Source organism: Agaricus bisporus, assembly GCF_000300575.1.
Source record: "Agaricus bisporus var. bisporus H97 unplaced genomic scaffold AGABI2scaffold_4, whole genome shotgun sequence".
Lineage (NCBI taxonomy): Eukaryota > Fungi > Basidiomycota > Agaricomycetes > Agaricales > Agaricaceae > Agaricus > Agaricus bisporus.
Genome location: NW_006267367.1, coordinates 1,285,359 through 1,297,391, shown reverse-complemented (window position 1 = coordinate 1,297,391; position 12,033 = coordinate 1,285,359). Strand labels below are relative to the sequence as shown.

Below are 12,033 nucleotides of genomic sequence, written 5' to 3'. Positions count from 1 at the left end.
TGATCCAGACAAGAAAAAACAAACACGAGGAGGACCGAAGAGAGGTGGCTATAAAGGTAACCGTAATAGACACTCCCAAAACTATGAACCGTACCGCCGAAACGACTAGTATACCTATATACCCGATACCGCCTGTCTGACTCATCGTAGCACTGTCCCTACAATTCAACACGCTCTCTGCCCCACCAATACCTACCTCCCAAATAACTATGCTAAAGCAAAACCTAAGGTGCATGAATTCCAATAACCATGACTAACCGCTTCCACCTCCGACACCTTAAGAAACCCTCCATAACGAAACCACTGTCAAGCACCTAGTCAAGGAACTGTCTCTCTCCTTAAACTACGAGTCAAGGTCATGTTGGCCCTTCAAAGCCTCACGTTCCTGAGGAATGGCTTACCTCGGGCCTGTAACCAGCCACCCCATGAAACAGTACAACCATATAGTAACCCGATTTACACTGCCCAGGCCTCACGCCCCCAATTTTTTACACCTACCTATCTTAGATACCTAGCTGTGCCCCGAAGGCACGACCCAATCAGACCACAAATCTTTTTCCTTTGAAAATGCAAACCGCTACCGACCAAAATGAAACACACCCTGCCCCAAGAAGGCAGCGACAACCAACACCCCCTGATCTTCATGTAGAACTATAGAGGACGCAGATGCGTTAACCTCAGTTGAAGACAACAACTGAATATATTACCTATAGAGGACGCAGATGCGTTACTATAGGTTACTGTTAGACAAAGCTAGAACGTAGAGGGAGAAACACGATACGCACACCTCAGTTGAAGACAACAACTGAGGAAAAGAAGAGGAAGACGAAAAACAAGTAAACTACGTGTCCGTACACGTGACCATGAATCTTATCTAATAGTGGAACGAGGAGACTACATATTCGAACACACCCCCATCGACGACGTTCTAATAGAAAGATAGGATGAGCTAAGGAGGCAGAAGAGTTACACCAAGGGTATCACGATGTTTTTCAAAAGTGGCTTGGACCAGTGGCTTCGTGAATATATCGGCAGGCATTTCGGCAGTAGGCAACCAGGATGTATTAAGTTCCTTTCCCATATATTGTCTAAGGAAGTGATGGCGAACATCAATGTGCTTGGTTCGCGACGAGATCACTTCTTTGCTTGCAATGGATATGGCAGCAGAATTGTCGCATAGGATGGGATAAGAAGTTGGGAGTGGAATGTTGAGGAGAACAAGAAACATTCTCAACCAAAGAGCTTCCTTGACTGCATGAGTAAGAGCATAGTACTCCGCCTCAGCCGAAGATAGAGCAACGGACTTCTGCTTGACCGCGGACCATGAAACACAACACCCGAGGAAAAAGAAGCAGAAACCAGCTACGCTCCGCCGAGTCTCCAAGTCTGATGCCCAATCAGAATCAGAGAAGCCACCATGTCGAATGTATCCTTGAATAGAGGGCGGAAAAACATCAGATTTCCTACCAAATCCCATTCCAAGCCTTCGTGTCCCAACCAGATATCGTAATACACTCTTGGCTGCAAGCATATGTGTGCGTGTGGGGTTGGCATTGTGCTGACCCAGAGCCATACATACGTAGGCAATGTCAGGTCGAGTGCACAAGGCCAAATAGAGGAGACTCCCCACAAGACTTTGATATCTGACCTTGAGTTCGTCATCTTTGATCGATGGTAATGCTCCAGGTGGCGCCTCTTTCATATCCGATATCTGCATTTTGATTGGAACAGTCAACGGTGCAGCATCTGACATCTTCCAGTCATCGAGTAAGTCAGATATAAAAGCTTCCTGCGACAACCAGAGTAGACCTTTGACACGATCACGAATGATGCGACAACCCAAGTACAATTGAGCAGGACCAAGATCGATGATAGTCAACCGACGTTGGAGCTTGGAAATGAACCAGGAGTATAACTCCTTACTTGTCGCCCCCGTAAGACCATCATCGACATGGATTGGCACATAAAGACGTAGTGGCTGACCATTCTTGGGATTGGGAATAGAAGGATCGGGTGGATGTTCCCATTCTCCATAAAAGAATGCATGATCTACTTCACTCCTACGAAGTCCAATCTCGCTCATCACGGACAGTACTAGCTGGTAAAACTCATAAGCTGCCTGGCGAAGCCCATACAGCGCTACCTTGAGTTTTAGTACCAGTTTTGGATCATCGAGTGGGTAACCCGGAATCTGTCGGATGTAGATGTCACGGTTGAGTTGAGCATGTAAGAATGCAGTCTTGCAGTCCCATCCATAGAGCTCTAGGTCGTAGTAAGCTGCCAATGCCAAAACAATCCGGATACTCGCCATTCTCGCCACTGGCGCATATGTTTCACCATAATCCTCAGGTCTCTGACTATAACCCTTCGCCACTAGCCTAGCTTTTTCCTCTCCTTCCTTTGGCACCCCCATATCATCCCATTTGAATGCGTAAACCCATCGTACCTGAATAGCCTTCCGTCCTGGGGGTAACTTGCTAACCTCAAACGCATTCATCTTCATCAAACTCTCATACTCTCGATCCATTGCTTTCTGAAATGATGACCAATCTCTTCTTTCTTTTGCTTCTCTATATGACTCCGGCGCTTTACTGTACCCGAACGAAGTAGCGATCATGGTAACCCCTGGATTATCCTCATAGGCTGCCAATTCAACCAATACACTCTCACATTTCTCCAGTGCATCCTCTGTGAATTCGGAAAGATAGCGTTCATGAACGATCTCCTCCAATGCACCAAAGTTGGCTAAAGCAGTGATATTAGCTGTGGAATATTTTGGTGGACTACCGAGTCCTCGCTTCATTCGTGCATCTGCTCTGCGCGTGATTTCATCCGAAAATGCTTGACCCTTAGCTGTCCGTAGACGTCGTCGAGGAGCAGATGTACCCCCATCAAGTGTAGGAGATGGAAGTACAAGAGAGCGGGGCACCCCCAGGCGGCCAGGTCGCAATTCGTCGAAGATAACATCGGCAGAAAAAGAATAAGAGCCAGAAGTAGAACGCACACGATACCCAACACGACCCTCCTCATATCCCACAAAGATAGCCTCAAAACGACGAGGACCAGCCTTAGCACGTTTCTCGGGAGGAATGATAGGGAAACAAAGGCACCCCCATACACGAAGGTGTCCAAGGTCAGGTTTTGAACCATGGATACGTTCATGAGGGGTGATATCGGAAGGAAGTGTTGAAGTCGGGAGACGATTACGAAGGTATTGTGAAGTGAGCATGGCATCTCCCCAAAACTGGTCGGGAAGACCTGAAGACGCCAACAGAGTCTGACAACCGTCTTCCAAGGTGCGAATAAAACGTTCAGCCTTGCCGTTCTGATGATGCGCATAAGGTGCAGTTAACTGAACCCGGACACCTGAGGTACGAAGGTACTTGCCAAAAGAGCCCTCAACAAATTCCTTGGCACCATCAGTACGCACAGAACGAACAGAAGCAGAACATTGCTTCAGAAGGAAGGCCTCGGCCAGACGAAAGGCATCAAATGCATCAGATTTGCGGGCAAGCAAGGTAGTGAAGCCAAAGTTAGAAAAATCGTCGAGGATTGAAAATGCATAAAGGGCTTTTGAAGGTGTACGAACAGGCCACGGTCCGCAAAGGTCAACATGGAGGAGACCGCCAATTGAGTCCGCACGATTACCCTTGTAAGGATGATGTTGCTGGGCACCTTTTCCAATGACACATGAAGGACAAATAGAACGGTCAAAAGAACCATCGTATTTGACACCAAGAACGTAGTTACGTGTCAAGGCAGCGCGTGTCGCATCATGACCAAGATGACCGAATCGTTGATGCCAAAGATCCGGTGTCAAGGGCGGAGATAAAAACAGTGCCAGCGAAGGGTCATCGGAAGCAATAGAGCGAAAAGAGTTGACATATTGGCATATCAAGTAAGACAGATTACCACGCAAGACAGTAGGGCAGACGAGAGGCAATGTGGAACCCGGAGCTGCAAGGACTAACGAAGCAGACCCATCAGCTTCAAAACGGCAGGATACCCCTTTGCGAGCCAGACAGCCAACTGATATAAGATTGATGGGGACATCAGGAGCATACAGGCAACCACGAAGAACCAGCCGAACAGGGCCCGATGGCAACGACAACAAAAGTGTAACATCACCACGCCCAAGAACTGGGAGGAGACTATTGTTGGCTGTGACCACAGACAGAGTGAAGTTTGAGTCGAGCGAAGAAAAATAGTCTCGGCAAGAAAAAATGTGATGGGTGGTGCCGGAGTCCAACAACGCTTCAAAAATACCCGAAAATTTTTCGTCATCATGGGCAACTGTAGTGTCAGCCGAGTCCTGAGCAGACATCACGCAGGCAGGATAGAACAACGTGGAGAAGTCTCCGTTAATTGAGGCAGGAAGAATCACATTCGCAATAGTTACACTATCATCATCACCCCCAGAATCGTCAATCACCAACTCCTGTATTCCGACATCCAAATCATCCTGATCATCCACGGTGGGCATAGATGCAAGATTAGCCCTAGGTGTAACCCTCGAAGAATTGTCGCGTCGAGGTAATGTGGAAGAAGGGGGGGGATGGGGTTTGGTAGTGTTAGAGGTGGTAGGACGAGGACCAACGACAGAAGTCGGACGAGGCATGGTAGATGATGTGGCAGTGGAGGGAGTATCCCTGGTGTTCAAGCGGAAGTTATGAAGGGTAGCTCGATCACGAAGCTGATTGATCATAAGAAAAACATAGTCGGTGGTGAGGGAAGGATCGCGCTCGAGATCACGGAATGCATCATCTTTGGCAAAGAGTAACGGTCCGGAAGAAGGGAGACCAGTAAAGAATGTCATAATTGCCTGCGTCACTGATATTGGGTAGCGGGAATTGCAGATACGCGCATAATCAGTGAGCCAGCGACGACAATAACCATCAAGATCACCGTTATGATGAACCCGGGTCAAAGCCTCCCAAATCTTTCGGCCACTGATCCAATCCCTTGACGAATAAGCCTTGCGTAAAGCTTGCATGATCGCACGAGCTTCACCAGTATCACGTATGACGGAGATTGATCCAGAAACGGCAGTCGATAACTTGTTAAGCATGACGTGCTTAATTTGATTATCGATTGTAAACCACTCGTCGTACGTCACAAGCTCCTGTGGTGTGGGAGAAGGACCGAGGATAGGTGCAAAAGCCGGTGTGATACGAGGATGAGGTGCATCGTAGGTAGGATCGAAAATGTGTGCAAGATACTCAGGTCCAAAGGAAGCCAAGAGCGAGCGAATGTTGGAATCCCAGTCATCAAAAATTCGAGGCTCCCTCCAATACTGCAATGTGCGAAATAGAAGGTAGAGAACGAATAACACGTGAAACAGAAGGAGAAACAGAAGGTAAAGCCGAAACGGAAGAAACAGTGTTACCAGGTAAAACAGAAATGGCAGGAACAGGTGCTAAAACGGGAGAAGGAAGATGTAAAGAAGACAAAGACGGAGAATGAATCGGTTGTGAAGAAACAGGCTGAGGAACAATACGAGATGGACAACCCGGATGAGGACAAACAAAAGAAGGGAATTGAGAAACAATTGGATATGCTGGAGGAACAGAGATAGGTGCCGCAGAAGGAAAAGAAGTGGGTTGAAAATGTGGTTGTTTGTGATGTGGTGCCGCTGGTAACGGTCGTCGATGAGGAAGATGTGGCGGTGACTGACGAGTGAAACCAGAACCAGAAACAGAAGCCGTAATCGGTTGAGCAGAAGAAGATTGAATATTTTGGGCCGATGTATGCGGTTGAGCAATAAGAAAAGGTGAAGGAATTGGACCAGAAGTAGGAGGAAAGAAAAAAGGAGAATTATGAGGTGTATGCGAAGAATTATGAATAAAAGGAAGAGAATCATGCGGATAAACAGTTTGAAAAGTGGAAGTATGCGAATTATAAGGCAAATTGAAAGTAACATTGCGCATTGGAGGGGAATCCTGCGAACCTGCACTGCTGGAGGAACGGGATATAGCCATTCGCCGCAATGCGTCCTGTCCGGAAGTCCCTGGTCCTTGTTGCGATGAAGTAACCCGAAAAATATGATCTTGAATATTGTCCGACATGTCGTGACCGTAAAGAGTGAATGTATGCGAGGTAACGTGCCTGTATGACCTCGAGAAAAAAAAAAAATATAAGAAATGAATCAACGAGTTGGTGCGAGGTCGACGAATCCCTATAGTCTTGTTTAGGCGGGGCCCATAACCTGTAGAACTATAGAGGACGCAGATGCGTTAACCTCAGTTGAAGACAACAACTGAATATATTACCTATAGAGGACGCAGATGCGTTACTATAGGTTACTGTTAGACAAAGCTAGAACGTAGAGGGAGAAACACGATACGCACACCTCAGTTGAAGACAACAACTGAGGAAAAGAAGAGGAAGACGAAAAACAAGTAAACTACGTGTCCGTACACGTGACCATGAATCTTATCTAATAGTGGAACGAGGAGACTACATATTCGAACACTTCATCTTCCCAAACCGCAAAAAAGTACGAAAGCAAACATGAAAGTTGGTGCCCTTAACATACAAGGAAGGGGCGCAAACTCAATCTTTAACCCCGCAAACAAGTGGAATAAGATAAATCAACTAATGAGAGACGAAAAGCTCGCCATTCTCGCCGTACAAGAATCCCACCTCAGTCAAGAACACAGTGAGCAAATAAACAATTTATTTGCCCACCTATCCGTTTTTGCTTCGCCAGACCCCAACAACCCTAACGCCCGTGGAGTTGCCTTCGTGGTAAACCAGAGATTAGCAGCTGTAGGAAACAATATGTCAATTTCGACTATTATTCCCGGCAGAGCAATCTTACTGGAAACACGATGGCACAACGCGGAAACACTCACCCTGTTAAACATCTACGCCCCCACAAATATGAAGGAAAGCAAGGAGTTCTGGCAGACCCTCCAAGAAATGTGGAGTAACCCTGCCTCGACCCTCCCCTTTCCCGACATAATCCTTGGTGACTTCAATGTCACGGAACATCCCCTTGACCGATGCAACGGGAGATGGGACAATCACGAAACGGTTGACGCTCTCCAAGACCTTCTAAAGACTTTCCAAGTCAAAGATGGCTGGAGAGAAACACACCCCAACGTGAGAGCTTTCTCTCTCCTACACAACGGAAACCACCACCAATCAAGATTAGATAGAATATATACCACAGATGAGCAATACAATAGAGCTCACGAATGGATAATAGAGGATACCGCAATACCCACTGATCATAAACTCATCTCCGTTAACCTATCAATACCTAATACCCCATACATAGGCAAAGGACGCTGGTCTATCCCAGCTTTCGTCCTCGGAAACAGAAAATTCCTACAAAAAATAGAAGAACTTGGGAAATCGCTACTCATAAAACTTGCACCACTAATTGACGTTAATAGACTTGACCACTCCAAGGCCCAATTTGAGTGGGAAACCTTCAAAATAGATATTATGAGTACCGCAAAGGAATATGCCCAAAAAACAACCTCTCTCCTTGACAGACGCATGAAAGAAGTTGACGCCGAGATACGTGCTACAAATGCTGACCTCCTTCTCCGAGACTTGGAGAGAAGGAAGATAGTGAATGCCCTCTCAAAAGAGAAAAAGGAAATCCTCACCTTGAGATTCCAAGCAAAAAGAGATACCGCAGCAGCCCGCAACCTTCTCGAAGGTGAAACAGTATGTAAATACTGGACCTCACTCCAGAAACAGAAAACTACTCGAGACCTCATTCGTAAACTAAAGATCCCACCAAATAGCAACCAAACAGTCCCGCTATACGCAACAAGATCTGACAAAATGGCAGAAATCGCAAAAGACCATCACAATCTACTCCAGGATCTCGACACAGAAGTAGACCCTCTCGCAAGAGAAGAAGCTATCCAGAAATCGCTGAATGCGATAGACTCGAACCTTTCGGATGAAGAAAAAACACTTATGGAAATACCCATCACCGAAGGTGATATTCAAGCAGCCCTCTCCTCAGCCGCAAACGGAAAAGCCCCAGGCCTAGATGGAATACCCTATGAGCTGTGGAAAATACTAAACAAACGCTATGACGACCTCGAGAAAGAAGGTAAAGAAGGCTTCAATATCATAAATGCCTTCCGAATCATCTTCAACAACTTTGAAACGTATGGCAACAACCCTACGTCAAAATTCAGTGAAGGATGGATGTGTCCCATCTTCAAAAAAGGCGAAAAGACTGAAATCGCCAACTACCGGCCGATAACAGTCCTCAACACAGACTACAAACTCCTTGCGAAAAGTATCCAGGCGAAACTAGCCAATGTAGCACAGAACATCATCCACCCGAACCAGGCAGGTTTTATGAAAAACCGCAGCATCATAAACCACATACACACAATTGACCTAATGACAAGTTTTGCTGAACTGAACCACACCAACGAAGGCGCAATCATAGCGCTTGACCAAGAGAAAGCATACGACAAAATAAGGCACGACTACCTCGTCAGAGTCCTCCAAAGAATGAACCTACCAGAAGGTTTCATCAAGACGGTCCAAGCTCTCTACCAAAACGCCACCACCCAGGTGATGATAAATGGAGTCCTGAGCAATGATTTCACAGTCAAAAGAGGAGTAAGACAGGGAGACCCACTCTCCTGCCTTCTATTCAACCTAGCGATCGAACCGCTTGCATGCCTGATCAGAAAATCAAACTTGAAAGGAATGAAGATACCCGACATCCTCCAAAATCTCAAAGTCCTGATGTTTGCCGATGACACCACCGTCTTCCTCCACAAAGACGACAACTACCACGACCTAATCGAAATCCTAAACAACTGGTGCCTCGCCTCCGGCGCCAAATTCAACATAGCAAAAACTGAAATTATACCGTTAGGCTCAAGAGAATACAGGGAAACACTCACCGAAACCAGAAAACTCTCCGAAAGACACAACCCAATCCCAGAGGACACCAGAATAACCAGAGACAGGGATAAAGTACGAATACTTGGAGCGTGGATTGGAAACGGTGGCTCCGAAGACAAACCATGGGAGACGATCAAAACCAAGGTCTCGAACAAACTCGACAGATGGAATCTGATCAAACCCGGAACAGAAGGAAGGAGACATGCCATACAAATGACAGTACATGGTATGACCCAATACCTGACCATGGCGCAAGGTATGCCGGAAAAAACAGAAAAAGAACTCATAAAAATTACCTCGAACTTCCTCTGGAAAAATGCTAAAGCCAGAATCAACATCTCCACCATGGCCGACTCACACGAGAAAGGCGGCAGAAAAGTACCCAACCTACAAAGGAGAAACACCGCAATAAGGGCAAAAAACCTCCAAACTCTACTAACGGACAAAACAACCCACTGGCCAGCCATCGCACAGGAAATCCTAAAGGCCCACAGCCCTTCGAGGAAACACTTCGGAAACGAAAGAGAAATCGACCCAAGAACAAATTTCTTCATCCAAGCCTGGACGGTGAGCAGCAACAAAAACTCGAACCTACCTAGAATCATCAAAGACTGTCTAAAAGCAGCAAGACAGCTCAACCTATCCATAGACGAAAACAACATCTCCAATGAAATACGATGCCTTCTACCAATATGGCTACATCCCTTCAAAAGAAAAGGCACCAAAGACGACAACAACCTTAACCCGTCTAAACACCTGAGGAACATCCACAACACAGTCACCGTTGAAGACGCCATAAACCTCACTAAAAGACTGAAGGATCCAGACCACCACAACCGAAGGAACTGCGAATGTGCAGACTGCTCCTTCGACAAACTCGAACTAGACTGCCTTCACCCACATAAATGCACAACCCGCGCAAAGAACCTTTTGGATAACATCCAGCCTGCCTGGGATCCAAGAATCCACCCTGACCAACCCACCAATCCCCCACCGCAAAACTCCAAACAACACATGACTTTTGTAGAAAGAAAGAAACCCACCTCTATCGAAGAGGCCTTCAGGATAGACCCAACATGCAAAAGCCCCGACGCAGAACAACCTCCGGAAGAGTTAGATATGGAACTCGATGAAGACTACACACCGCTATCTACCATCCACATAGCATGCGCCAGCCGAAACCAACACAGTGACAATGCTGAGGCAAGCTCGTGCATTTTCCTCACCCCGAATGACCCCAGGAACCGAAGCGCCAGGGCACCCGGCCCCCAATCTGGCTCAAACGCAGAACTCTACGCAGTCATCATGGCTGTAGAATCTACAAACATCTACGCCCCCCTACAGATCATCACCGATTCCTTAAAACTCGCTAAATACCTAACCTCCGACTACCAACAAGACGAAGATAACGGGTGGACACAATGCCCCAACAGCCCAGCTATCAAAAAGGCCCTTACCCTACTAAAGGCCAGGAAAGCGAAGACAAGTTTCCACATCTTCGAGCCATCAAGCAAACCCCCCCATCTCCAAACCGCCTATGAAATGGCAATAGAAGCCCTAAACAAACAACCATGGGATACCGAAGGAGCGTCGCTTGCGACCACGTACTACCCTCGAGGAGCAAAACTTGCGACCCAATCCCAAGCAAACCTCTACAAACTCCTAACCGAAGCCTCGAATCCACCTATCAGCAAAAATACCAACGAAAACCTAAGCCGAATCAAAGAGGACATAAAAAGTAGATTTAACTACGCCCCCTCAACTGAGAAGATCTGGTTGAACCTACGAAAAAACAAAAACATCACAAGGAAGATCCGGGAATTCCTCTTCTGCGCTATCCGAGAAACCTACCGCATCGGAAAATTTTGGGATCACATGAACGACGACGAAACCAAATCCAAGCAATTCTGCTCACACTGCAGAGAAACCGAATCAATGGAACATATCCTATGCCAATGCACCATACCGGGACAATCTCAGATCTGGGACATCATAAGGAGAATCTGGACAAGTTTAGGCGAAACCTGGCGGAAGCCACATCTAGGTGAGATACTAGGCATATCCTCAACCAATCGCCAACGCTCGAAAGACAAATCCGCCGAAGGAAAAGCTAGACTATATCAAATCCTCATATCCGAAGCATCACACACCATATGGAAACTACGATGCGACCGAGTACTTGACCACGACAATGAGAACCTCTACTGGCCCTCACGAACCGAAATAGCCAACACCATCAAGTTCAAGATAAACCATAGACTACGTATGGACTGCATCCACGCCGATGCAAGAAAATTCGACAAAAAAGCCATAAGAGAAGACCTGGTAGTAAACACCTGGAAAGGTCTTCTCGAAAACGAAAACTCCCTCGAAGTTGACTGGATAAGCAAGAATAGGGTTTTAGTGGGTAACCGCTTTTTTTGATCCCTGGTCCCTTAACTAGGAACGGAGTCCCACACGATACAGTGCCTAAAGCATTTCTCTATGGAGCTGCTTACCGTCTATACTTCTTTGTTTTCCGCGAAAAATTCGCAGTTATAGTCGACCGAGGAACCTGACCCCTTACGGGCTAGCCGTCAAGTGTCTGAACGTCATTGACTCCACCAAAAAAAAAAAAAAAAAAAAAAAAAGTGACATTCATCACAATGTTCATAGGATAGCGTGACAAGACCACGATATTACCACGATAACAAATAGTTTCTGAGATATGATAATGTTCTGAGAATCCAGCCGCCTCATGATTGACTCAGCAGCCCAGTGCATGTGATCAAACACCTATGGTCCATTACGGGGCTAGTGCCAAGCCATACAAGGCAGCGAAGTATTAAAAGAAATTTCCACGATGTTTATGCCTTACGTTTCGTTCGCTTTCCGCTTGACCTTTGGGTTGGCCGCTAGCTAACTCTTCTTATGGCCGATCCACTTCATCACCAGGCTGGGTTCTTGGACACCATCGAAGAGTATGAGATACATAATACTTTCAGTAAATCCTTAACCCACTGTTTCTTCTAGAACGCCGAACTCGCATGTGATGACTTCGGAGCACGATGATTCAGAAGACGAATGGCTAGCTCACAGATTGGCCCTCGCACAGCGTGAAGAAGAAACGCACACAACCCTCCTCCCCGAACACAAGGAAAC

At 46.6% G+C, this 12,033-nt stretch overlaps 3 protein-coding genes across 3 annotated transcripts; 2 read left to right on the top strand and 1 right to left on the bottom strand.

Annotated features, from left to right (window-relative positions):
- Positions 1–2,697: 2,697 nt before the first annotated feature.
- On the bottom strand, positions 2,698–3,070 carry AGABI2DRAFT_191982 (hypothetical protein). The gene has a single exon (XM_006460154.1). It carries the CDS (start codon positions 3,028–3,030, stop codon positions 2,800–2,802), a length of 231 nt encoding a protein of 76 aa, XP_006460217.1. The 5' UTR covers positions 3,031–3,070; the 3' UTR covers positions 2,698–2,799.
- A 3,421-nt stretch (positions 3,071–6,491) lies between these two features.
- AGABI2DRAFT_191981 (hypothetical protein) lies at positions 6,492–6,817 on the top strand (the record flags this gene model as incomplete). The annotated part of the gene is made up of 3 exons (XM_006460153.1): positions 6,492–6,516; positions 6,577–6,658; positions 6,710–6,817. Coding segments are annotated over exons 1-3 (195 nt in total), but the record flags the coding sequence as incomplete, so codon positions are not given.
- Positions 6,818–8,664: 1,847 nt separating this feature from the next.
- On the top strand, positions 8,665–9,201 carry AGABI2DRAFT_54974 (hypothetical protein; the record flags this gene model as incomplete). Its single annotated transcript, XM_006460152.1, has 1 exon — positions 8,665–9,201. A coding segment is annotated over one exon (537 nt), but the record flags the coding sequence as incomplete, so codon positions are not given.
- Between the last annotated feature and the right edge of the window lie 2,832 nt (positions 9,202–12,033).